The sequence below is a fragment of the Rhineura floridana genome, chromosome 12, assembly GCF_030035675.1.
Source record: "Rhineura floridana isolate rRhiFlo1 chromosome 12, rRhiFlo1.hap2, whole genome shotgun sequence".
Lineage (NCBI taxonomy): Eukaryota > Metazoa > Chordata > Lepidosauria > Squamata > Rhineuridae > Rhineura > Rhineura floridana.
Window position 1 is genome coordinate 3,730,178 of NC_084491.1, and position 26,382 is coordinate 3,756,559.

Here is a 26,382-nt window from a genome sequence, read left to right on the forward strand (position 1 = left end):
ATATAAAAGGTTATCCAATAATTGCTAGTCCCATGTCTCCCACACACAACTGACACCCCCACACACTCACCCCAAAGTAAGATTCCTACACAATATATCTGGGCAAACTGCAAGACATAACGATGTTTTTGCCAAATTTATTGAGCAGAGAGACACTGTAATTTAGGTCATGTATTTGAGCGTAAGTAGGGAAAGCTATTTACCTGTATGCACCTGTCCACCATGCTCTGGGTAAGGCCTTCTGACTTTTTTTTGGCTTTGCTTATCCTATTGAAAAACAGTCAAGCTGTCAAAACATACTTTCCATTGCTTCCTTCTCCTCAACCCTGCTCCTTCCCACCCTCCCAATTCTCAATCTGAATGTTGATAGTAGCAGACAAACCCGAAAGATCAATCTGGTATTACTAATGTTTTGTCAACTACGGATGAACTAACCTGCTCTGGATGTGCAATCAAGAGATTTCCTTAACTGGTTAGAAAAGACAGTTGCTTTTCACTGGAACCAAACACCAAGAACTCCTACTAAATCTTGTGGTTACTGCCAGGAGACTAAGTGTACCTGTCCACACTGTCACACTCCAATGTTTACACTGACTTTTGCATTGCATGCCCCCAGTTTTGTTGTGTGCCTCATCTTCCTAACTTAATTGCCAGAACTGCTGTGGCAGTCAATTGAGGGCAGAGGCTTTGCATACAAAAGATCCCAGGTTCAATCTCTGGCATCTCCAATTAAGGGGCATGTGAAGAGCCACTGACAGCTGGAGTAGACAGCTCTGGGATAGATGGACCAGTCGTCTGACTCAGTGTGAAGCGGCTTCATGTGCGCGTCTGTATCTGTTTCAGAGTTTAAGCTAAAGTTCACTGGAATTGATCCTCTACAGCGGGGTGGGGAACCTCAAGCCTGGGAGCCAAATACTGTCCTCCAAGCCTCTCCATCTGGCCCTCGGGACTTTCTCCAGCCACACCCTGTTACTGTCTCTGCTTTGCACCCTCCTTGAGTGTTTATGCCCAGCTCAAATGTGTCCCCGAACTCTGATGCTGCCTTTTCCTTGCCTGGATGGAGGCTGAAGAGGGGTGTGAGTGTGCACAGAAACTAGGTTACTATACAAAGCTTGAATTTACATTCATTCTTCTGCCCGCATTTGCATCTGGCCCTGCCCACCACAGGCATATGGGCCCCAGAAGGTTGCCCAGAAAGGTTTATTTATTTATTCATGCATGCATGCAATTTATATCCCGCTCTTCCTCTCGAAGGGGCCCAGGAATGTGGCACACGTACAGTATCCTACCATCAGGAATAACTTCCTAACTGTTAGAGCGGTACGACAATGGAACCCATGACCTAGGGAGGTGGTGGGCTCTCCAACATTGGAGGCTTTCAAGAGGCAGCTGGACAGGCACCTGTTGGGTATGCTTTAAGTGGGATTCCTGCATTGAGCAGAAGGTTGGACTCAGTGGTCTTGTAGGCCCTTTCCAACTCTATGTTTCCATGATTCTCTGAAGGTAACAGGCACTTTTTTATTTGTAGAACGAAGCTCCTTGAACCTCATGGCCCAGGTTCATCTCACCATGACTGAACGCACCTCAGATTATCATCGGCTCCTCCCACCACAACTAGGCTGTTCTCAGCTCGAAGCTTCTCTCGGAAATCTTCCATGGCTTCACTGTTGCACTGGAGGGAATTCTGACCAATCACAAAGAGAACTGGAGTCTTCATGTCCAGAAGGGGGTCATCAACATCCTATCCCACAAGACAAAAGATTGGGCTGAGGCAATTCTCTTAGATTTAGAAGATGCAAGGGGTTGTACTTTGCTGCAGGTGGTGGGTGGAATGCAAGAACAATCTTCACATTTGCCATTTTTTAAACTAGGAAACCAACATATATATATAAAGCTCTATAACTGCCACCTTGGTAGTAACAGCATTTGTATGTTAGCAGCTGATGAAGGCGGAAGCTGAAATGTTTTGTTAATACAATAAAAACCTGTTTTGTTAATCACAATTACATTCATATATATTTTTAGGCGATTAACAGAATCCTTATAGGGATCCAGAGCAAGCTTGAATGAAGTTCTGTTTGTTGCTTTGAAAACTGTCTTATATATAAACAATATGTTTTTAACCCTAAGATGTTTTTAAAGCTTTTTAAAATTTGTTTTAAACGTTGTTTTGTTTTCATGTATTTTAAGGTCTGTTTTATGATGTTTTAAAGTGTTTTTAGAATTTTTGTTTGCCACCCTGGGTTCCTGCTTGGAGGAAGGGTGGGAGATAAATCAAATAATTAATATATAAATAAAATAAAAACATGCAAATCATTCCTAGTATGCGGATGATAATTTCATTAGGTAACCAAAAAGTAACCAAAAGACCTCCACCTCTTACAACCCATTGTAAAACCAGATTATTAGCTCACAATTTCAAATTTAGCCAGCGTGGTCTACCCCCGTTTCATTCTTACCCCTCTGGGCCCATCCACTGTTAAGAGAGGAAATCCAAGACACACAACTGCAGTGACATCCTCCATCACTGAAACCTAGACATGGAAACAAACGGGTCTTATTTCTACAACTTGTACAAGACTCAGTAGCTCCAGATTCATGTTCCAGCAGTGAGGAAAGAAGATTCTGTTGCTGACCTATTACAATTACATGTGCTTTTCAAGTGCAGCAGACACCAAAATCTCTCTTGCCAAGTGAACTGCAGGACCAGAACAGTCCATGGGACACTGAGGGCCTTTAAGCGTCAGCATTTCCTGTGACAGCAACCGAGTCACTTAACTGGCCGTCACCAAAACAGGCACTTGAACATCGCTCCTCTCCTCCGTGAGGCCTAGAAATAATATCGTAGCTCAGGGGTGGCTACTCTGTGGCCCTTCTAACTCCTGTCAGCCAACCTGGCCAATGGTCAGGGACGACTGGAGATGGAGTCCATCAACACGTGGTTGCCACGCAGGTTCCCCACCCCTGGCTTTAAGTCTTTTTGTTCAGTTTCTCACCCAGGACCTAAAATCTTTTCAGGTGAATCTTGCTGATGCTGCAGTAACATATAAATAGTCATGTGAACAATGACTCTGGTTTTTCTCTTATACTCTGTAGCAGCACAAGAGCCTGGCATAAATGGCTCTTCCCGTCATTTGCCCAAACCTATTTTTTAAACTGCGAAAAGGTTTTTACTGGATCAGTTTCCATCAGTATATAATATGCATTTCTCTTCACAGAGCAGAAATTGGTCCAATCAACGTTGGATAATCTCTAAGTCATATTCAGAGTAGACCCATTGAAACAAATGGGCTGAAGTTGACTGATTTCAATGGGTCTACTCTGAGCATGACTTAAATGGAGATCACCCGTTACTTCTTATTTTGTGTTGTATTACGATAGCCTTAAGTTTTAAAATTACGGAACAAAGGTAATCCCTGTTTTGGGGTGGGTTAGGTTTTGTTATTATTGTTGAGGTTTTTAATGTTTTAATGTATTTGTATGTTTTTATTTTGTACGTCACCCAGAGTGGCTGGACAGACAGACAGATGGGCGACTGATAAATTTAATAAATAAAATAAATAAATAAATTAGCACTTTACATGGATACTAAATTCTTTAACTGGTTTGCCCTCAAAAATGTAACTGTGAGGGAAAAAACCTAATAATTTCCACTGGGAAGAAGTGGAATGGCACATAGCAAACGCTACCCAGCAATGCCACAGTTGACTCAGAACTTTAGTCCCATCCCAGAGGTGCCCACTTCACGATTCTGGTCTTTCAAGACATGCGCAAAGCCTATGAGAGCACACCATTAGAGAGGCTTGCTTGGACTAACACAGGCAATGTCAGAAAGCCTTCCCCAACCTGACATCCTCTGGATGTTTTGGACTACGTGTTGGCTGGGGCTGATGGGAGTTCTAGTCCGAAGCATCTGGAGGGTGCCAGGGTGGGGAAAGCTGATGAAGCAGGATAGTTTGGAAGTCCTGTGCCAGGACAGGTTGCCCTTCTGAGTTTTACTCTGCATGTACCATTCTGCTACACTGCCCTGTGCTGTATTAAATGGTCACAGTGGTATGAGGCAGAGACAAGACAGTGACATACATGACAGGCCACCAGAGCTCCTGTGTTCCAGCCAATGAGGATGACTGGCTTGTGAGAGAAATGGTTGTGGATCTGGAAGAGAAAGAGAAGGAATTCACAAGTTAAGTCATTTCCTAACTGGGAAGCCACACAAGTGCAACTCAGGTGAAAACTTTTAAGTTAATCTAGGCCCGAGGAAAGTTCAACAACACAACAGATCTCAGTGCTCCAGTAGATGCTCCTGTGCCTACCTCCATTACTTTGCCTCTCGCAGCACCAATCATGTGCTCCAAGCATTGCAACACTCCCACACCGCTGCCGTTATTCATTAAATGAGTAGCAACAGGGATCACCTGTCAGACAAATGAAGTGGAGACAAGCAGGTTAAACAGCGATTCCACCATGGTCCAATTTATATTGAAACTGATGACTACGTTTGAGAATTTCATCAGAGGGGGACACTGCAATCTGTCACAGACATCTGGATTGTCTCTTGTGTCATCCCAATATGCCACTGGCTTGTTGTGTGTTTTGGAAAGAATTCCTCCTCACCTCCCCAACCACTTCCTGCCTGATATCCAATGACAAACTCCCCATATATGCACACGCGAGAAGTGCCCTCTCTACCAGTGACCAGCCCAGAGCGTCTCCCAATAACTTCACTGTCCTGTGCGCCTGATCTCCCGCAACTGGTTGCTCTACACTGGCTTTCAATCACATCCAGTCCAACAATGGAATGCAACTGTACAGGAGGCTGTGGGCTCCTGGGATTCTGCTGAAGGGCAGAAAATAAAAAGCAAAGCACGGCATGGGATTGAGGAGAAAAGGGGCAGGGCAATGAAATGACACATACCTTTCCCAAGCAAGAGAGTTGCGACTGCCAGAACCGATGCCGCCGAGAAGTAGGGAACATTGAATTGGAGGGTCCAGAAGATGCCAGCAGAATGAGGGGGGAACCAGGCAACTTGCTCTTGGAAATCAAATACAGCCAAAAAGTAAAAAAAGCTACTTCTCCAAGATGCTCCAGTCCCTTCAACCGCCACGTGCACAAACAGGTCTGCTCTGGTGATCAAGAGTTTAAGTCTGACAGCCAGAGCTGGGGCCCCATCCCCAGCCAAGGACAGCCACCATGTACTGCCTTTTCATTTTTTAAACCACCAGGATTCTCCAAATTCAGCAGCTAAATGTCCCTGGTAAGATAGGCTGCTGATGTCTTTAATTCTGCCTGGCCATCCTCCACCTGACTGCCCTATTAAGAGGAGACAGGGGCCTTTTACCTTCCCCCTATTTTACCTCCCACATCTGCTGGATCTCAGCCTCCTCCTCTATGTACACAGGCCTGTTCTCCTCCTCCTTGCATGAGCCTGCGGCAACAGGGTGCACTTTCAGCTTCTCTCTCTCTCTCCCCCCCGCCCCACTGTCTACCCCATCAAGGAAAAACCAGAGGGAGTTTTATCCATCAACTGTCTTGTCTGCTGGAGGCTGCTGTGGGAAAGGGAGACAAATCTGGAGCTGACTTTGTTTTGTGGAGGGCAAGACTTTTTTCCTTAGTCTTATCAGCTCTGGTGCTCTGCTGACCTTTCTAAGGGTACATGAAAAGTACTGCTGGATTGAAGTGGGATAAAACCAAGGCTGGATTGTTTTGGAAAGAAGTCTGTGTTCTCTAATTGCGTACACAATAAGTACACTTCCCAGGAAGGTGGGCGCAATATTTAATTTCCAAAAAGAGATATGTAGGGGACTCAGGCTTAAGAGGGGAAAGACATCCTCTTTAAATCTGCAGCAGAGGCATACGGCACTTGCTTGATGGAAAGTGAAAAGCACTCTACCTATGCTCAGAGGCACTTTAATTAATTTTCACAGGCTCAGAGAACAATGGATTGGCACCAAACCAAGCCACAACATGTGGATCTGGGTCTTTCAAGAATCCTTGACAGTAATCTTGAGACCTGGTACAGTCAGAAGAAGCATACATGAAAAGCCTACATTAAGTTCTTATGGAAATCTACTTTGAGAAGATTTCTGAGCTAACGGCAGATTTGGCTAATCTATATGAGAGTAATTTTGGACCACTGATCTGTAAAATAGTCAAAAAATAATAATTCTACCATTTAATAGGAACTGATCTATACTTGCCCAGCTCATACACTTATCCAGGTAAGTGGGTACCCAGGGGCAGTTGGACGGCTTACGTAGATGGAGCATAGTCCATTCATGCACTGCCCATCCAGGAGCGCATACATTCCTGAAGTCCCAGTAAGCAACAGTTTGACTTACTGTCAGTGACATGTGAACCTGGGAGGGGCAAAGGAGCTGTGAGATCCTTTTCAGGGTCCATAGATTTGAGCAATCTCAGTAAGCCAAATTTTGGCTTATCGTGACATGAGGACCAGGCCACTGGGTATTTAAAAATGAAGAATTAAAAAGCATGAAAATAAAACCAAAGATTCCCTCTTGTCCTGAGGGCCCACAACACACTTACTGGTTTGTTATGGGAAAGGACGCCAACAGCCGGATCCCACGGTCTCTTCAGCAACAGGGACAGGGCCTCAGCGCCTGCTGCTCCTGTTTTTGCAGTTGAAGACAACAGCATCCGATCGATCAGGATGGGAATCTGAAAACCAGAGACAAACATACTATGCAACTCCATAACACATGAATTTGCTCTGTGCAGCAACAGGAGTCTATTTTGTGACCCAATAGCTATTTCTGCCTTATGAGTACATCACTGTTAGGCTCTGCCTAAAGGGAGGAAATGAAGATACCTCCTGGAGCAAAAAGGCTCTCTAGCTTCCACCTCCCTTATGAGGAAGGACTGCTGAGAGCTGCCCCTTGTGCAATTGATACATGAGTAGAAACCCCCCAAGGCAGACATTTTAATGCCTTGGTCTAGAGACACGGAAATTCACACCAAAAGTATCCTAAAGGGAAGACAGACAGATTCTTGTTGGTTCCCTTCCTAGCAACTGAGTTGTGTTACGCTGAAGAGTCAGCACGAGCAAGCCTGTCCAAACAAAGCAGAGACTTGGAACCTTTTTTAAGCTCAAGGGCCACATTTCTTCATGGAGAACCTTCTGGGGGCCACATGCTAGCAGTGGGTGGAGCCAAGGCCACATACCACACAGTTCACTCACACACTCTCCATTCAAAGCCTTTTGCCGCTTTAAAGAGCGACTGATGTTCAATATCTCTCCTGCAGAGATCCTTTCAGTGGAATTTTTTTCTGTCGATGTGACCAACCAGTTTGCCAATGCTTCTACAACAGCTGCCTTGACAAATGGAAGGTGGGTGGAGCAGCTGCAACAGCAGAGTGCTGCTGGGCCTAGCTGAGCGCTTCCAGAAATTCCTGATCAGAAGATGCACAAAAGCACCCAATGGAGTCAAGCGCTTCCAGAACTGCCGGACAGGAAATAAGCAGAAGGTATTGCAGAAGGGCACTGGAGCTGAGGCTGGTTCACGCCTGGCAGAAACAGTAAAATGCTCCACGGAGTGGGAGAGGGGGTGGAGCAAGGCAGAGGAGGGGGCGGCCAAAGACAGGAAACGTGGCCTGGAAGGAGAGAGAGATGGGCTGGATGGAGAGGGTCAGCAAGCTGCATCTGGTCTACAGACCAAAGAAACACCCCTGAAATATCAACTCCACATTTCTCCCTGGAGTATTTTTTTTAGGCAAGAGGAAAGATCAGAGTCCAGAGACACAGTCCATCCAGGCAAAAACACTGAGGGAGAGTGCAAAGCAGGGCCAGAGAGAGGGGTCGTGATCTGGGAAGAGTCCCAAAGGCCAGGCAGAGATGCCCAGAAGGGAGCACTTGGCCTCTGGGCCTGATGTTCCCCACTCCTGCATGAGCTCAAGGGTTTCATGCTGTGTGCTAACTTGCTGCTACAGCGGGGCAGGGTCCTTGGCAGCTATAGCAACCAGAGGGTTGAGGCTTTGGATTCTGTTACACCCCTTTGTGTTGGACAAGATCAACCCACTGCAGAAACATGCTTTAGGGATGAGGAACATTTTTCATGTTGGGTTTGAAAGACAGGCCTGGAAGATGTAGCTATGCCTGAAAGCGAGCTACTGACTCACTCATAACCCAAATGATAACTCTACATAAGTGGCATCCCCTTAAGGGATTACCTTCACCATAAGGTCCCCAAGCAGATCACAACAATTTAAAATACAACATTAAAAGCATTTTAGAAGAAATTACAATCACAAGAATAGGGTGGGTCCCAAAAACACACATCTTAGGTCAAAGGTCAGGGTAAAGAGGTACTCCACAAGGGAAAGAGAAGTGGCACCTTCTTCTAAGTTATCAAAAAAGTAGATGGTTTTGCCTACTGAAGAAACATGGAAAGGTGCATTAAGAAAAAACAGACACGTCACGTTCATTCACCTTTCCTTTAAGAGTCTGCAAAGCATCCAGGTAAGCAGCCAACATAGGCAAGCTGAGGGTCTCCACGAGCGTTGAGTGAAGCCACTGGATCAGCTTGGTATCCCAACTGATGCTTGCTAAAGCCTGACGGACCCGCCGGGCACATTTGTCCACTGCTATCCTCCTGAGCACCGGCTCGTTGCAAGCCTTAGAGAAAACAGGAGAAAGACCCAAAGTGAGGTTGCAAAACAAAGCATGCTGATCCCAGAAGAAAGTAACAGTGTCAAAGCTTGGAGTTGCCATCCCCACTTCTCTGATTTTGAAGTCAAGACGGGGCCTTCCCAATTTGATGAGACAAAACACAGACGTACAAAGGGCATGCATGTTTAATAAGAGGTGTAATCTGTCAGAGTGGCTAGAAGCCTAGGAGAGGGCAGAATGAGAGCAAGGATGGTCTTACCCCTTCATTGGCTAACCGGGCCAGCCTGTCAGACTGTAAGGCTTTGAGGATTTTGTTGAACAGCTTGTTCTGGGCTATTGTCCAGCCAGATCTGCAAAGGAATAATGAAGTTAGCAGTTCAGCTCCCTGGTCAGGGGTAGGGAATTCTTTTTCAGCCTGAGGGCTGCATTCTCACATGCTAATCATGGGCAGGGCCACAGGCAAAAGGGGGTGCAGCAATGAATACAAGTGTTACCTAGAGTAGGCTAGTTTCCACATGCACTCACATGCCCTTCTCTATTCTCAATTCAGGCAACTAAGAGGCATTATGTTGAAAGACATAATTATGTTCAAAGACACATTTCAACCAGGAAAAAACACTCAGGAGGGTGTGCAGTGGGGCAGTGAGGGGTGTGGCCTGGAAATACTCCTGAGAGCCAGCTAGAGAGGCTTGGAGGGCCACATTCAGCCCCTGGGCCTCAGGGTCCCCACTCCTGCCCATGGTAAGCAGACCTGCGGTTGGAGAAACCCAAACAGTTCTGGTTCGTAACAGTGGCCCAGATCAGATGTAATTGGAACCCCAGGTTTCATGCTACATGAATGAACCTTGGGCTCACACAGTCCTCTCTCTCCTTTTGCTGGTCAGAAGAGAAGATCAGATGCTTCTGCTTTTAAACTAACCACAGTTTCCGGTGATGTGTTTAGAGCCACAGTTAGCAAGAACAAGCCAAGACTGAAAGACAGTTTAAGTAAGCTGCAGTTTTCCTGCACTAATGTGATACCCGTGCAAGAAACCATCCAGTATGAAGCAGATGCAAGTTAACTACTGACACTGAGAAAATGTTCTGCGTGCACAAGTGCACCCACACACATCCACCTTCCCAAGGCCCACTGGGAACCCAGCATGTCTACATGTACCTTCTGACCCAACTATTTTGGAATTCAAAGCTGATTTACAGAACCCTAACACCGCCGGGCCTCAAATTATATCCTGGCTCAAAGAGCAAAAAAAGATAAAAGAAATGACATGAAGGCACCGACACCACCAACATGCAAAACAATTGTATGCCAACCCCTCCCTCATTTACTACCTGTTCATGTGCTCCTCCCAGTCGTCAGGGGGTGGCGGCGTATCAGTGTCTGTACGGGCAAAGATCACATGGCGCTCACACTCATTCATCACAGTGCGGGCTTTCTGGTTGTCATAGAGTGGCACAGGTATGGGTGTTACCGTTTCCACATCGATGGGAACATCTGCCTCACTGAAAACAGATATGGCCATTTCAAGGAACAAAGCAATGAACCTCCATCCCCCCACCCCTTTAATGGCCTCTGAAAATTTAGAAAACCACACGCAAGTTAGATGTGCTCGAAATACCATAGGCCATTTTAAGGAAATAGGAATTCTGGAACATGGGCGCATAGAAAGCTGCTAAATGAGACAAAACGGTTCAGATTCTACCTTAGTACTGTCTACAATGACTAGCAGTGGCTCTCCAGGATTTCAGACAGGGAATCTTTCCTAACATTACATGGAAATGACAGGGGGTTGCAGATGCTCTGCTACTGAGCTATGGCCCTTTCCGTGTTCTAGTCTAGAGTTGGCTCCATTCGCTTCAAAGAAACACGTAAACACTCAGAGAAAGGGACCAGATAACGCAATTATAGATACATATATAAAAAATATTCCCACCACACCTCTTCCGTAAGCCAAACTCACATGGTACTATTCTCTTGTTGTCTCCTTGGAGTGACAAACAGCAGACGAGTGGGGCGGGCATTGCTGGCATCCGGGTGGGCACTCCACGGCTTGGCATAGCTGTGGTCCAGGAAGACAAGGTCTAGCTCTCTCTCATGGACCGACAGCTGGAAAAGCAGAGAGGTCCCCATCCTCCGTGCCGAGGTTTGGAAGTCTCGCTCACTCCCTCGATAAGACATGTCTCAGTCTGATGCTGTTGCTGCTAGCACTGGCACAAGAAACTCTTTTTGCTCCACATTCTTGCTGCTTGGGAGGGACAGAGAAAGACCAAGTAAGCAGCAGGAAACAACCTGTTTCTTGGCCACATTCTTTCAGGCGCATGAAAACCCTGCAAATGCCACACTAAGAACCCTTTACCACACAGGGCAATGCCCAACCTCCTCTGTCCCCATTTTGCCCAGTTACAACAATCAAGCCATGATTTCCACCACCTATTATCTTTGTGCCCTTTGCACAGACAATCCAAAAGCCAGACTAACTACCAAAATAACACTCAGCCCAGCCAAAACGTGTCTGCCTCCACTGCAACTCCGCTCTCCTTATCATCATCATCATCATCTTTATTTTTACCCCACCCTTTTTCCAAAACTGGAACTCAGGGCGGCTTACAAATAAAAACGAATACATATAATAAAAACATACAAAAACCTGCATTTAAAATTGAATTAAACTATACACAACATTAAAACATTTAAACATACACTTAACCTCTCCCTCACTATATTTTGGGTCAGCTGTTGATCCCACCCTCTCCCCTTTTAGTCTGCAATCCTGTTCTCATTTACCTGGGAGTAAGTCCCACTGAACTCCTCTATTCCTACTACCCTGTCTGAATACTGAACCCAGCTGCAGAGGCCCTGTTGGCCATGCCATGATCCTGGCTGGTGCCAACCAGGAGAAAGGCCTTCTCTGAGGTGGCCCCTTTCCTATGAAATGAATCTCCTCCTCTTGGAGCTCCGACCAGGGCCAACGCTGATGATATTTTGATGCTTGTTAAAAATATACCTTTTCTGGAGTGTAAAGTCAGGAATTAATTAATGTTGCTTATGGGGTTTTCACACCTATGAATACCTCTTACCATGAAAACCCTATGAATATATGCAAAAAAGATTCATAGGGTCACCATAAGTCATAATCGACTTGAAGGCATATAATAACAACACAACAACAACAACAAAACAACAACAACGGGGTTTTCAGCTGGATTTTATTTATATCATCATGGTTTTACTGTTTTATCATTTTAACTTGCACATTTACCATGAGATGGACTGTAATAGGTGACATATAAATAATTTTATGTTAATAAGTAAGACTCAATATCCCTGCCTTCTGAGTAGGCATTGACATAATTGCACTGTTAACATGGCACTCAGAACGAAAAGAGGTGGCAACAGCTTCAAGCAATGATCTGTTAACACAGAGCTTCCTATATCATATGGGTCAATGACCGCATAATAAAATTTGATTTGATTTGAGCTTCCTATATCAAGCCAGTCACTAACACAGGGATCTTTTTTTTAAAAGACAAATTACACATTCAGGGACAATGGATGTATCAATAGCTATCATTTTCCTTATACATAGACCTCACATTGTTCCATGAGCTCAGGACAGGTTACATCCATTTCAGCCATTAAAGCTAGAAATTAAGCCTCCTTGTTCAAGATCAGTATGCCCCTAGTGTTAGAACAAATTAAACCAGAACTATCACTAGAAACTAAAATGATGAAACTGAGGTTATTGTACTTTGCACACATCATGAGAAGACCTGATTCACTCGAAAAGGCAATAATGCTGGGAAAAGCAGAAGGGAGCAGAAAAAGAGGAAGGCCAAACAAGATATGGATTGATTCCATAAAGGAAGCCACAGACCTGAACTTACAAGATCTGAACAGGGTGGTTCATGACAGATGCTATCGGAGGTCGCTAATTCATAGGGTCACCATAAGTCGTAGTCGACTTGGAGGCACATAACAACAACAACACAGTATTCCAAATGCAGCCAAACCACAGATTTATACAACAGCATTATCATATCAGCAGTTTTATTTTCAACACCTTTACTACTCTGCCCCATAAACATCAGTCCTCTCACACAGCCTGGGCTAAACTCTGGGCTTAAAACAAACAGCAAAATGTGTTATATTGCGTACTACAACATGCATTTCCATTTCCCTCCCCTTCCTGTTGTTACCAGTGCATGGAATTCTAGACTGTAAACTCCTCGAGGAAGAGACCTGCCCGCTCAGTATTGCAAAAATCAGTCAACCTAGACAGCGCTATATAAATATAAATAAATACTCAAATGAATAAAACCACGAGCTCTTCCAAATATTTTCACGTGGGAAAGCCATTTACGTACTATCAAAAACAGAAGGTAAAAGTGGGCACGCATTTGCATAATATTTGCATAGGCCAATTTATACGCACATATGCAAATTTAGATCCCATTACCCCATCGCCCTCTCCAAGCTGTCTAGGCGGCCTCCAAAAACGGACAGGCTTAACCCCACCCGAGCCGCAAGCCCAACTCCGAAGGGCGGCAGCCGAAAGGGTGAGCCAAGAAATGCCCCTGAGCATGTGCAGAGTGCCTAGAGAGTCCTCCCAGTTCTCCAATCTGAGGCCCTCGCCATAGAGGTGCGCTTGAGTCCCAGAACCTCTTGCTGGAGCCCAGAGTTACTCCTCACCCACATCCGACGGGAGGAAGAAAGCGAGGGGGCTCAACGCCAGCTAGAAGCCCCGGAATCTCTCGCCAGCAGCCAGTCCGGGCAGGCCTCAGGCACTCCTGCGCATGCGCGCCCTCGGCAGAGCTACCCGTAAGACGCGGATCCCGGAGTCCCGGAGCGAAAGGGGCGCGGCTGGCTGTCCTGAGAAAAGGAAGACCTGGCAGCCGGATCGGCGCTCGGACTGGGGTGTCGTGTCATCAACGTGGCTCGGAAGGTTCCTGAGGCTCAGATCTGCTATAAGCTGCAGGCAGAGGCGCACATTTGGAAGCGGCCAGGAGACACCTCCGCCCCCTCTTCCCCACCCCCGCCCCATTTTCGTATTATGTCCGTTTTTGCTTCTCTGCTGTTGCTGTCGGGTAAGTTTGTGGTACCTGATGGAAACTGGAAGGAAAAGTCACGCACAAAAGTCAAGAGCATGTGGCTCCTGCTGGGAGGAAGTGCGGGATATAAATCAAATAATAAATCAGTAAAATAAATATTTATTTGCCTTATTCATTATTATTATTATTATTAAATTTATTATTATTATTATTAATAATAATAATAATAATAAAGAAACGAATACTGTAATTTAAAGAGAAGTGCCTCCCTCTTCCCACTGTGTGTGTGGGGGGGGCAGGTGGCCGCTCGCGGCCTGCCTGCTCCGTGCGCTGTCCAGGGTGCTGCTCGTGATGATGGGCAAGGTGGAGGCATGGGCCCCGTGCCAAGGGAGGGTAAAGTGGGCACGTGGCGAAGGCACGAACAGGTGACCCCCAGGGGACTCTTTCTTTCTTCCTTTCGCACGTGACTCTTTGGCGTTGAAAAGATCCCCTGCGAGGCCAGGGCTGACACCGGGCAGAAGCAAAAGCAAATCTGCCATTTCAGATGCAACGTGTGAAAGCGGCCTCGCAGAAGGATGCGTGGGGTCTCTTCGTTTTCTTGAGCCAGGAGGATGATGGGGGGACGGGGATTTGCGCCTGCGCCCCCCCCTCTTCCCCTGCAGAGAAGCGCAGCCAACAACAACGGAAAGGCAACTGGCCTCGTGGTTCTCACAGACGTTTTATTTCTCTCCCGCAGTTTATCCTGCACATGGGCGCAGTCCTTCAGGGTTAGGGGGGGTGTCTTAGACCCTTTACTTTTTCAGGAGCAGGGTCCCAGTATCTCCAGCAACCTGTGAGCCACTGAGAAGAATCTTCTAACGTGCTTCCTTAACCTTTCCTGCTGATTGGAGCCAATCAGAATGAAAGGAGGTAAGTCAGCCACTGAGAAGAGTCTTCCCAGTAGCTAACACTCTCCCCTTTCATGCTCATTGGCTGCTAGGGATGTCCGTTTTTGTTGGAGAAGGCATCAACAAGGATCTCGCTATCAACCCCTCAGCAAAAAACGGAGAAAGGCATGACTAACATGAAGAGACCCTACACTTCTGAATTTGCGGCTTATACTACCGATCTCGCATTAGGAGCATTCGCGCATTGAACTTCTGAAGGGGTGGGGTGGGGCGCAGTTCCTCAACTAGCCTGTAGTGGCCGCTATGCTGGAGTTAGACAAGAGAGAAGCCTTCCTTGCTGGCACGCGGTGATGACGCAGGCGCCACGGCTCTGCGACACGTTGGGCGTGGGAACCGGAAGCGGCTGGGTTGCAGCGGCGACAACAACAGAAGCAGCGCGGCTCGTTCGGCAAGGCCTGACGGCGAAACCTCTGGGCAGCCACTGGGGAGAGGGGGTCGCGGAGCCATGGGGAAGAAGAAAAATGGGGTTCCGGACAGGTGAGCGACGCCCGCCCGCCCGCGAGGGCGGAGTGGAGGAGAGGCCTCCGGCCTAGTCCTCCCACCCACCCCCTTGGAGGTGGTGCCCAACCCCCCCTTCTCTGTCAGCCCCTTGGATGGGTCATTAGTGGGAACATCATATAATGGCACGCTGCGAGTGTAATAAATACAAACTTTAAACAGGAAACACGCTGGTGACGTGGCCTTGTTATGAGCAGGATGGCGTGCATGTTGCTTGCTGGATTGGAAGGGGTTGGACTCGATGGCTTTATAGGCCCCTTCCAACTCTGATTTTATGGGTATACTTTAATTTGGATTCCTGCATTGAGCAGGAGGTTGAACTTGATGGCCTTATAGGCCCCTTCCAACTCTGTGACTCTACGCATCTCTGACGGGGAAGTGTAGTGCATCTCTGAGATGTGCACACATAGACCGTGCTCCTAATTGCATCCCTTTATATTGCTATTCGTTCTTATTGGGGGTCATTCACTTGTAATGGGAGAAATCATTGGGTAGAGGATAAATCTGCTTTTCTATCCATCATAGAGAAAAAGTGAGATATAAATGCTAGAAAACAAAAATAAATCTACTCCCTGCCTTTGGCCTGTCTTTGAGAATCAAACCTGCATTGTTCCTAATCGCATGCTGTTTTTCCCCCCACTGTACAGTGGAATAAATTAGGAACTAGTTTTTGTATATGTATTTGTCATTCAGATGCTGTTTTGGGAAGCGTAACCCCAAGAGGTAGGTCCGTGCTCTGAGGAACATACTGTACAGTGTAAAGGCTTTTACATTTTTAAGTGTTTTTTTATCCCACTTTAAAATAAATGCTTGAAGTTTGTTTATAATTTGAAAAATATATCAGAACCAAAAATAAAACACTATCTGTTGGGTTCTTTTTTGAATGGGGATATTTAGGTTGCATAACAGCTATTAAAATCGCAATTAGCCATTCTAAACTTTATGGCTGTAAGGGATGGGAACTTCAATAAACTGGAACACTGTACAGTGCCTTGTTCTGAGTCAGACCATTGGTCTATCTAGTTCAGAATTGCCTACACAGACTGGCAGTGGCTCTCCAGGGTCTCAGATGGGAGCCTTTCCCAGCCCTACCTAGAGATGGCTGGGATTGAACCTGGAACTGTATGTCTGCAAGGTAGATGCTCTACCACTGAACTATGGCTCTTAAGTTAGTTTTCTTTATCACTGCCATTCCTTTACTTGTAGAATGTTTGTATGTCACAATTTCTATATCAAATTGGGGTTTTTTGCATGCTTTCTAACACTTCCTTGGCTGAGAATATCTACAGCATGATAAAATCAGTGCGCATACAGAAAATGTAGTTCATAGTCTACCTACCTTTCACTCTGAGGCCATGCGAGTCTGATTCATAGAGATCCTTCTCCAGTTTTATTAAATTGTACCTCCCTCATTGTAGTTTCAATCATATTTGTACAGAAGCAGTAAACTGTAAGATCTCTCTTCTAGATGGACACAATATGTACCACTTGGAAAGAGAATACATGGAACACGATTTATTGCTTTTAAAGTTCCTCTTAAGAAGGTAGGTAATGCTTGTAGTTTTTTGAGTGGTTCTGTGTTAGGCAGATATGAGGTCTCTCTTGGTTACTCCTGATCAGTTTTGTGCTATAGTTGAGATTGCATAGTTTCATTTGTGCGAGGTTAGCGGATAAGCTTGTATTTATGGGAGTAAGGTAGCTTCGCTAACCTGGCCAGTTCCCATCTGCTAGAATGAACATCCCAGCCCTTATGAATGATCAGACTGATTATTTTTAAAGGTCAGTAGAGATCATTATTATCTTTATTTCTGGGTTGTTTCAACCCAGTGTAAGATTTTGGGTATAGTAATACTTTTAATATTTCTTTGTTTATATTTCTGACTGTGCTGAACTCAAGTGATACAAGATTATGCAAAGACAGTTGTACTCTGCTTTTGGTATAATCAAGGTGTTTAGGGACAGTATCTAAGCCAGTGGTTCGATTTGTGCAAGGACTTCTGTCTGTGTAGTGGCACTTCCTTGTTCTGCTCCTCTCTCTCCCATGCCCCCCTAAATTTGCTTTGAGGTTCCCCATACCCTCTGGAGCAGACTTGGTGGGGATGTGGGAAGAGGAGAGGGGAGGGAAGGGAACTTTTGCTGCATAGAGAGAAATCCTTGTGCTAATGGAAACTACCTTGTTAGATACCTTCCTAAGAATTTAGAAGCAATCTAGAACTGTTGGTTGAATAATCTAATTTTTTTCCAGACATTTGAATGGAGACTTGCCCCAAATGAACGGTTTTCTCCATTAGACCTTATTAGTCAAGTTAGAGAACAGAATGAAGAACTTGGCTTGATTATTGATTTGACGTATACCACTCGCTATTATGAGCCAGAGGTAAGTTCATTTTACCAAACTTACCTGAAAGGGGTAGATGCTGTCTTTTGCAGCTTTCTAAATGTGGAAGTACTGGTTAGAATTAGAACTTACTTGTTGAAAATCTGTTTTGCTAAGAATGTGAAGGAAGCTTTGAAGAAATTAAGTTTGCTTTTCTGCATGTAGTAGTTGCTTTCTAGGTGGCTTTAAAAGGCAAGAAGGTCCTGGTTACATTTGTATGATGCAGTCATGTGAGTACCGACATATAAGAGTATCGTGTGATTTGACCAGATAGTCTGCAGACCTGCAAGAGCATTACATGATTCTGTAACTGGCCTACAGAAGAAGGCTGTTGGCTTTAGGGCAGGTGTGGGGAACCTCCACCCCACAGGCCAAATTTGGCCAGCCTGGCCACCCCACACATTTGTGACATCCTGCAGAAAGCAAGATTGAGTTCAGCCCCCTTGGTCTCTATCTACTTTGCAGGCTAATTTCAACAGGTGGGCAGGACCACTCACTTGTCCGAGTTGGCCCACAGTGAGCCAAAAAGTTTCCCCACCTCTGCTTTAGGGTAGAGGGCAGGGCTAGGCAAAGAGTATCAAAAGGGTGTGGTTTCTATTGAGACCCAGGGAAGAATTCCAGGCGTGTTGGTTGGGTTTGAGTGTTCAGTCAGGCTAGGAGGAAGATGGAATCCCATTCTGAGCTGTCTAGGGAGAAAGCGAGGCTTGCAAGCAAGCAGATGCGTCACGACTTTTTAATTTCCTCTGCGTTTAAACCTGGGAATAGTCTGTAGTTGGCTTGTTAGATGTTTATTACAACTGTTTGTGTTTTGCACATTCTTGCAGGAGCTGCCAGACATGTTGCAGTACTGTAAGATTGTAACAGTTGGTCATGAAGTGCCAAACAAGGACACAGTGTTTAAATTCAAAAGTGCTGTGAAAAAGTTCCTGATGGAGAACCAACATAACGGTGGGCATGATCTGATGGCTTGAAATTGGCATTTCTAAGCATAACAATTATTAATGTAGTCATTAGTGCTGTATTCCATTTTCTTGTTGATTGTCGTTTGGTAGGTGTTTTTCCATGATGTTTTGACTAGTTGGCTGGGTTTGCAATGCCATCCCATGTACTTTATGTTAAGTAGGCAGGTTCCTGCCCTGATTGACTTACAGTCTAATAATGGATATTGGGGTGGGACGAATGGGAGAGAAGGGTAATTTTTTCTTGGAACATGTCAATCCACCCTTGGCAGCCAAACTAGAAGCTAAGTTGCTGTTCTGTATGGGTACATGCACTGGGGTGCTCTTTCTGCCTTCTAGTGCACAGCGAAGGTTTGCATGAATTTGCTTTTTCAGGAGCAAATTCATGATTGCTAAGCTTGGGCATTGCACAGAATAATGTTTTATAAACAGGCTAATGCTTGGTCATAAATATCACTGTCTCCAAACAATTGTAGAGAATGTCAGTTTTATCGGCATTGTCGAACAAGCAATTTGATAAAGAATAAAGTTGCCTCTGCAACTGCGCATTTGTAAAACCTCTATTTGCACTTCCTATTTTCCTAGACAAGCTTATTGGAGTTCATTGCACACATGGCTTAAATCGAACTGGTTACCTTGTTTGCAGGTAAGTTGCTCTTGAAACAAATACTGCTCGGCAGTCTGGTTGATAGTTGGCACACACAGAAAAAGAATAATTGAATATCTCACACAAGTGTTCCTGTTTTGATGTAAATTCAGTAGACCCTTTTCCTAGGTGAAAGTCTCTATTTGTGTACATATTTATATAAAAGGGGTGTCTTGCTTGCAGTAGTTTTTTGAACTGGTGGGTTGTGACCTAAAACTGGATCATAGTTAGACTAAGGTGGGCCACACCAGCAACCTCATTATTTTCCTGTGGTTTAATATTTAAGAGGAGAAATATCAGCATTAAGCAGTTAGAATATAAAATTTTGGTATTCTCTGCTGGTCCAACAAAGTAATCTGTGAACAGGTATTTATTACCTAGTATTTCCAGAGAAATACAGGGATGTCATTTTTTAAAAATATAGCCTGCCTTCTTCAAATCAACTATTGTCTTGCTGTTGTCTTAAGGTACCTAATTGATGTCGAAGGAATGGATCCAAACATGGCAATAGAATGTAAGCATTGCATCCTTTTTGCGCAGCGTTTGGGCACTTGATTGCTTTTCCCCCATTAACTTCAGAATAGAAACTGATTTGATTTGGCACAATTCTGTTTTAAATTAGGGCTTAGATACCCACAAGACTTCTCTTGGCCTTGAGACACTACTGGAAGGGCATGTGTAGAATTTGTATTGCACCGATTTAAACAGATGTGCTGGTAGCGACTAGTACACTCTTTCCAAGTCTGCCATAAGTTCTTTCTCATGTTACCCTTTATTTTTCTTGTTACAAATGAGCATTGTGCCATTTTAAGCAAGGGTTGAGAGGTAGTGTAGTGTAATGACTGGCTGGGCAAACTGAGAAGTCAGGTTTCTTTTCAGCCATAACTCAGTATACAGCCTGATGCAAACCACGTTTCTCTCAGTGCATCTCCCTACCTCTGCTTTTCCAATCTGCAGTATAGGAATATCTGGTTGTTAGAGGGATTACAATGATACAATACTTCTTAGAATTTCTACTTTCAGAAAACCCTTTCTAAATCTACTCATGTACCAAGGAACTGCTATACATTTCCTCCAGAACCTCAGCAGCAGAGGATTCAGGACATGTTCCTGGGTATAGAAGGGTGCTTTCTAGGTCAGTTGGGAGTCCTATCACCCTGACCAAATCTAGAATGCACCTAGAACCACAGACCCAACACTCCTTTGTGTGTGCCCAACGCAAGAGAAAATTGTTAGTGACAGCTGCCTATTACCGATTGTTTCATTGGGGAATCACTGGTCTCCCTGGAATCCACTTTGAAAGCTGCAGCTTTTGTGGATGTAAGACACTTTGAACTTTCCGTAAATGTTTGAATACTGGCAAGTAGTAGCCTGGTGTGATGCTGATGCTGCTTCAAGCATTTTAACGGAAGGAGTGTTTTAGAAATAACTTTTCCGGCCTAATCCTGTGCACGTGGGGTTTACTTCCAAGTAAATATGCATACGTAGTGCAAAGCTCTCTCTCTCTCAGTGTTTAACAGATGCAGAGGGCACTCTATAGAAAGGAGGAACTACATAGAAGATCTTAGGAGAAGAACTGGTAGAAGGTAACTATTTTTTCTGTTCTGCTTGCTTTATGGGTTTAGTGGTATTGTCTTTGCTTGGAAGAAGCAGGAATTAGTTGCAAAAAAGGGTTCTGTTGTAGCATCACCCACAAATTTGTCCTGTCCTTTACTTGTTCCCCCTCCCTTTTTGTTGTCCTTATTTTATTTTATTAGATTGTATGCCTTTTGGGGCAAGGATTTGTTTTTATTTTGTTTTATCTACAGTGCCATGTGCATCTGATGGTGCTAAACAAATAAATAAATTCTCCTATCAGGGCAGAGTATCTATTCCAGGAAGTACTAGGACTGTAGGACCCTCACATCCAAGCCCCTGCAGGCCCTGAGATTGGATGCTGTATACAGTAACTCCCTTGCAGATTAATCATCCCTCTTGTCTTGTGCTATAGACATGGAGTAGGAAAGAACCAGGTATTTGTAACAGAGAGAATAGATGTAGCTAATTTTTGCAGGTATACTGTAGAGGAAGACAAAAGGGGTGCATACCCAATGGCCAGAGGAAAGAAGTACACTCCCCACTCTCTAATATCTACATAAACACCTTTAAAATCTTCCTGATCCCAAAACAGACTGGCACCTAAAGGCCCTTTGACATTGAGGACTGCTGATATTTTACTGTGTTTTTTGTTTGTTTTAGGCATTGTTGTAACTTGCCCTGTGACCTTATGATGAAAAGCAGGTTCTCAGTTTTATAAATATGTGAAACAGTCATCCTTCATAAACTTGTCAAGTTTGAAACAAGCAAATTCTTATTTCTGTATAACTGTTTTAGAGATCTTCTTTCAGAATTTCACACCACTAATAGTCTTGTGGTAAAATTCTCTGAGTGCTGGACCTTAAATAGTGAAAATGGTATCATTTAAAGGTATCTGCAGGTTTTGGAGAACCCCGGGGTTTGCAGGAGTACAAAAAACTGTCATGGGGGAAAATCCCTAGGTGGGGTGATGATTCAGAACAGCCCAATAAGGACTGAGCATGCTCAGTGGTAGAATTCTGAGTGGGGAAGGGGAATGGAATGGAGTATCCTGTCAGTAGGCATGTCTTCCTTGCTCAAGCACTGAACAGAAGCACTCCACCCTGTGACGTTTGTTGTAGATCCCACTTGTAGCCTCATTCCAGCTGGAAATGTATTAGTGGTTATTTCTTCTGTGCTCTTTTGAAATTAATTCTGCTTTCCTAACTACTAAAATAAAAATAAATTTTAAAGGAATCATCGTATGGCTGCTTCAGGAACCGGTTGGATGAAAGAACACTTTGGCCCTGTCCTCCATCCTGGATTTCAAGCTTCTGCATACAGCCCACAACATTTGCAGCCATTTCCATTGGAAGCACCAAGGTCTCATTTCTCTTTCTTTCTAGACATCCAGTTTACTCAAGTGAAAATGGAGCTTTATGGATAGAATAGGGCCACCCTACTACTGCCAGGGAGATCTCTTCCTTGTGGGGAGGAAATGATTGAATTCTGCCATATTGATTTGTTAAATTAATATCCCACCCTTCCTCACAAAGGCACCCAGGGCAGCAAACACATCTGCAACAAAAATACAAAAAACATATTTAAAGCATTTTAAACTATTAAAAACATCTAAACACTCCTAAAACATGTAACCAAAGCATGTGTCTGAATAGGCCTAGCGAAACAGAAACATTTTTAGCAGGTGTCTGAAAGAATTCAGTGATGACGCCTGCCTAATGTCAGGCAGGGAGTTCCAAAGTACAGGTGCTGCCACACTATATTTATATCTATGGTTGTAAGTCCACACTTGATGAGGAACCATCTCTTCAGCTCCTGAGTAATGAGATCAAAGCCAGATTTGCCTTGCAAGAATGCTGAAGGAGACTTTGTTCAAAGGCTAAGGCACTTGAGTACCACAGTTCTCGTAGCCTTTTTCATTCTTTCTCTTGCAGGCGCTTCCCACCTAGGCGAGGAAGGGGTGGACAAAACTCCCACAGGTAAATGGCTGGGGATTCCTGGGAACTTTTGAACACATAACTTATCTGGCGTTTATCTCTCTTATGGAGGGTATGTCTAATCAAGGGCTGTTATATGTTCTACAAAACAAAAGATCCCATATTCATTCTCAGAATGAAGTATCCAAATGAACTCTAGATATGTCAACCTGTTTTTGCATAAGCTCTCTCTAAAGAAGGGTTTCTTAGAATTTTTGTAAAGACCTGTGCGAGAGGCACGGGATCAGATGGCTCCTGGAGTAATAAGTACTGCCCAGCCATCCTCTGGCTGTTGAGCCTTCCCAGACATTAACCATTTTTTCTCTGCAGCCATGAGGCCTAAGAACACAATTTAAACATAAAGGTGAAAGATCCAGAGTTTTGCATGAAATGCCAGATTTTGTGCTCATTTTGTAGAACTGCAGGATGTCCAGAATACACACTGCATTGCCTAAATTGGTGTTTGATCCAAATTCCAGTTATTAATGATGAAGTGCAATATATCAACTGACTACCATCTTCATATCTGCTGTGCTGATTAATAGAAATGCAAAGTACTGCAAGATAATGAAAACTGAGCTGTTGTGCCAACAATAGCTGCTTCTTGCTGGAATAAAGCAGGCTCCTTTCCTACAAGTGGTGATCTTTTATTTGCACAAGTACAGCTTTCCCCCAGGTATTTCATTGGTGGTGCTGAAGAACAGTCGGTCTGGGGTAAATGCACCTGAGATTGGTCACTGATTATGAGTGGCTCCTCCTAGCAACCAGTTCCAGAGAGTAGCCATAACAGTCTTGCAGCACCTTTAAGACTAGCAACTAGCTTTTCTTTCCATTCAGCATTGGTTTGTGAAGCACTTGCCTGAACCAGTTTACAGTTAAAAGCAATGTTCTTGTCTGCTTTAGTGCTGCTCCCCTCTCTCGGCCCGGGCATTCTGCACTGGGCTCACCTGGTGAAATGTGCCCTGTCAATAACAGAAGTTTAAGAAGCCAAATTGGAGGGCTCTAGTTGCAGCATGGACTGAAGGGTTACAGTGCAAGCTCTTTCATACCACTTACCTCTGCTATGAAATCTTGTGCCTTCTCTTTCAGAAAACCCAATTGTGCCCAAAACCAAAACTTCATCACTTGTTATGACAACAGTCAGCCTGTTTACAGTCCTTGGTACCCCCCTGCAGCTGATGCCTTCCAGCAAAGATCGGATTATGCTATTAGACCCAACCATGGGCTGTGCTATTCTTCTTACCAGCAACAGTTGCAAGGACGTGAAGGGCCATATTTGCCAGTGCAAAATCATCCTTATTTACAGCAACAAGGAAGGTATAAAATCAGTAGACAACCCCGTTGAAATCTTTATTGCTAGAAAAATAATTGACAAGACACACAATCTCATACTAATGAACAGAAATCCATTCTTGGCTTGCAATTTATTCAGCAGATGAGGACCAGCAGGTTACTTTACATCATTGCTATGTAGTTTTATTTTTGTGATTGCTTACAAACAAGATGTAGCCATTCCAGCCGTTAATTTAAGAAGTGCGTATTGGCTGGCCTCTTGAAATGTGTTTTATTAAGTCATGTTTGGAACATAAAAGCCTCCCTATTACAGAAGCTTCTTCTACAGATGTTAGCACGCTGATCTTAAAATTTGTGTTAAATAAAGATTACTTTCCTCTGCTACAGTTGAATACAATGTACTGACATGTCCCCAGCAAGGAACTGGGCTTGCTCCTTTTGTAATGGGTTTCTGCCTCATATATCAGTTGGACTCCAGTGCCCAACTAGATTCCTGGAGCTAATTCCTGTTGCCTCTGCAACCTGGAAACACTCTCCAGGCGGTCCAGTTCCACAGGAGTGACTGATGTTAATTGTACCATTCATAACGTGATTCCATATGTAACTGAAACAGTGTGGGACTGGACTGTGTGGAAGCAGTTCTACTCTGTAATGATAATTACTAGGTTTAGGATTTTGGCTTATTTTGCAATTTATTTATTTATTTGCCATCTGTTGTAACATAGAGCGTGCCTCATTTGCCTTGGTCTGTTGGAGTTGATATTTCAGAGACATGGTATCATTCCTGTTCTCTGCTTGTGGTCTTGGACTGTATGCAAGGTAGAAAGCTGTAGAAGTTGCCCTGCCATGAAGCATGGTGGTTGGCAGCTGTTGGCTGTCAATGAAGAACAACAGTGTGGAACAGTTTGCTTATGGAGCTCCTACGTGAGCCCAGCTGAAATGAACAGGGTTTTTTTTAATGAAGCTTACATAGGAAAACTTCCCACTAGTTTTAGTGTGGGGAGATGGGCATGGAAATCCAGAACCTGATTCTGAAACAAAGATTCACCTGCAATCTATAGTCTGTGTCTGTCAACTGTGACTGGGAGTAAACAATTTATATAAATATGAAAATTAAAAAATAAGTACAATATGTATGCCTCAGCATTATGTGTGCACTGTGGGCAAAAAGTCTGTTTCTAGGCCAGCCTGGGGCCCTCTGGATATAAGGCTGGACTAGACTGCCTTTTTTTGGTGAATTCTTGGTAAGTTGCAGAGCTGCAGCATTTAACTTACCGATTAAATGTTTTAGATGAATCATTAATTTTTAATTTTTCTACATGAAAAATGAAATGAACTGCCTTCAAGTCGATCCCGACTTATGACGACCCTATGAATAGGGTTTTCATGGTAAGTGTATTCAGAGGGGGTTTACCATTGCCTCCCTCTGAGACTGAGAGGCAGTGACTGGCCCAGGGTCACCCAGTGAGCTTCATGGCTATGTGGGGATTTGAACCCTGGTCTCCCAGGTCATAGTCCAACACCTTAACCACTATGCCACACTGGACCATCTTAGAGGCATTCCCCTTTATTTTCTTTTTTCTCACTTTCATGGGAGGGAGCACCTCCTAAGATCCCTTCTGTGACACAGGTGTGCATCCCACAAGTACACTTTTTTCTGCATGTGTCTACATCAGCTGACAACTAAATAGGGTCTCTGTAACCGCTGATCAGCTGAGTCCCTTTGAAGGTGCATTACCAATGAAAGCATGCCTTCAAAGGGTTTTGCTGATGGTTACCTCTCCCCACTTCTCTTCACAAGGAAGTTCCTGATGGGGGAACTTCCTAGGGCAGCCAATCCCTGTGTGGCTCTCTGTTAGTGCCAATTAGTTGATTGATCCAGTCTGCGAGCTCTGCTTGCAAACAAACAATCATGATCTCACTTTAAGTTCCCAATTGTTCCTTTGGAAGCAGTGTCCTTACCTGCCCCACAACGGATGTTACAGAAGATGTCGGGTGTGCTTTGGGGAAAATGACTCAGTGGACCAAACTTGTCCCAGGCCTAATTAAGCCTGCAGGGCAAAGGTTTCCCACCCCTGATAATAAACAGAATATCTGAACTACAGTGTCTCATGCCTGACCTTAGAAAAATACTCTTTTTTTTCCCCGTCATAGAAAAAGCAGGCTTGATAGTAGCTTCACTTTTGACCCTGAAATCATTAGCGTTTTAAAAATGAATTTTATTTTTTTTAAATGAACATAACAGCTCTGTTCAATCAGATCAAAGGCTGATCTGTTCCAGTGTCCTGTTTCCTCTACAGGCTAACCAGATCCCACGGCTTATGGCTTAGTGATGGAGATTCTGCTTTGCGTGCAGATGGTTCCAGGTTCAGGCTTTGGCATCTCCAAGTTGGCTGGGAATGTTCCTTGCCTGAAACCCTGGACAGCTTCTGCTAGTCGGC

The 26,382-nt window shown here is 44.4% G+C and overlaps 2 protein-coding genes across 9 annotated transcripts in view; one reads left to right on the forward strand and one right to left on the reverse strand.

The window, feature by feature from the left end:
* The window catches only part of KANSL3 (KAT8 regulatory NSL complex subunit 3), a 34,242-nt gene extending 20,734 nt beyond the window's left edge, over window positions 1-13,508 (reverse strand). Inside the window, exons 1-12 of one of the 8 annotated variants that reach the window (XM_061593547.1) lie at window positions 13,312-13,508; window positions 10,583-10,867; window positions 9,954-10,124; window positions 8,884-8,974; window positions 8,445-8,630; window positions 6,545-6,676; window positions 4,916-5,032; window positions 4,314-4,415; window positions 4,084-4,155; window positions 2,460-2,534; window positions 1,584-1,741; window positions 204-267 (exon numbers count right to left, since the gene is read on the reverse strand). In XM_061593547.1, the coding sequence (XP_061449531.1) occupies window positions 204-267; window positions 1,584-1,741; window positions 2,460-2,534; window positions 4,084-4,155; window positions 4,314-4,415; window positions 4,916-5,032; window positions 6,545-6,676; window positions 8,445-8,630; window positions 8,884-8,974; window positions 9,954-10,124; window positions 10,583-10,800 (1,386 nt within the window). In that variant the 5' untranslated portion in view covers window positions 10,801-10,867; window positions 13,312-13,508. The other 7 variants (XM_061593542.1, XM_061593541.1, XM_061593546.1 and 4 more) reach the window with 7 other exon arrangements.
* Window positions 13,509-14,867: 1,359 nt separating this feature from the next.
* DUSP11 (dual specificity phosphatase 11) lies at window positions 14,868-25,073 on the forward strand. The gene is made up of 10 exons (XM_061593000.1): window positions 14,868-15,094; window positions 16,584-16,659; window positions 17,361-17,492; window positions 18,317-18,440; window positions 19,037-19,097; window positions 19,565-19,611; window positions 20,608-20,683; window positions 21,906-22,034; window positions 22,607-22,651; window positions 23,738-25,073. Exons 1-10 carry the CDS (start codon window positions 15,063-15,065, stop codon window positions 23,991-23,993), a joined length of 978 nt encoding a protein of 325 aa, XP_061448984.1. The 5' UTR covers window positions 14,868-15,062; the 3' UTR covers window positions 23,994-25,073.
* Window positions 25,074-26,382: the final 1,309 nt, after the last annotated feature.

Bases quoted from the DNA above. Each gene is read 5' to 3' on its own strand.
- DUSP11 (XM_061593000.1), top strand. From the start codon at position 15,063: ATGGGGAAGAAGAAAAATGGGGTTCCGGACAG. The intron at 19,098-19,564 runs GTAAGTTGCTCT...TGTTGTCTTAAG, and splicing joins ACTGGTTACCTTGTTTGCAG to GTACCTAATTGATGTCGAAG. The intron at 22,035-22,606 runs GTCTCATTTCTC...TTTCTCTTGCAG, and splicing joins TTTCCATTGGAAGCACCAAG to GCGCTTCCCACCTAGGCGAG.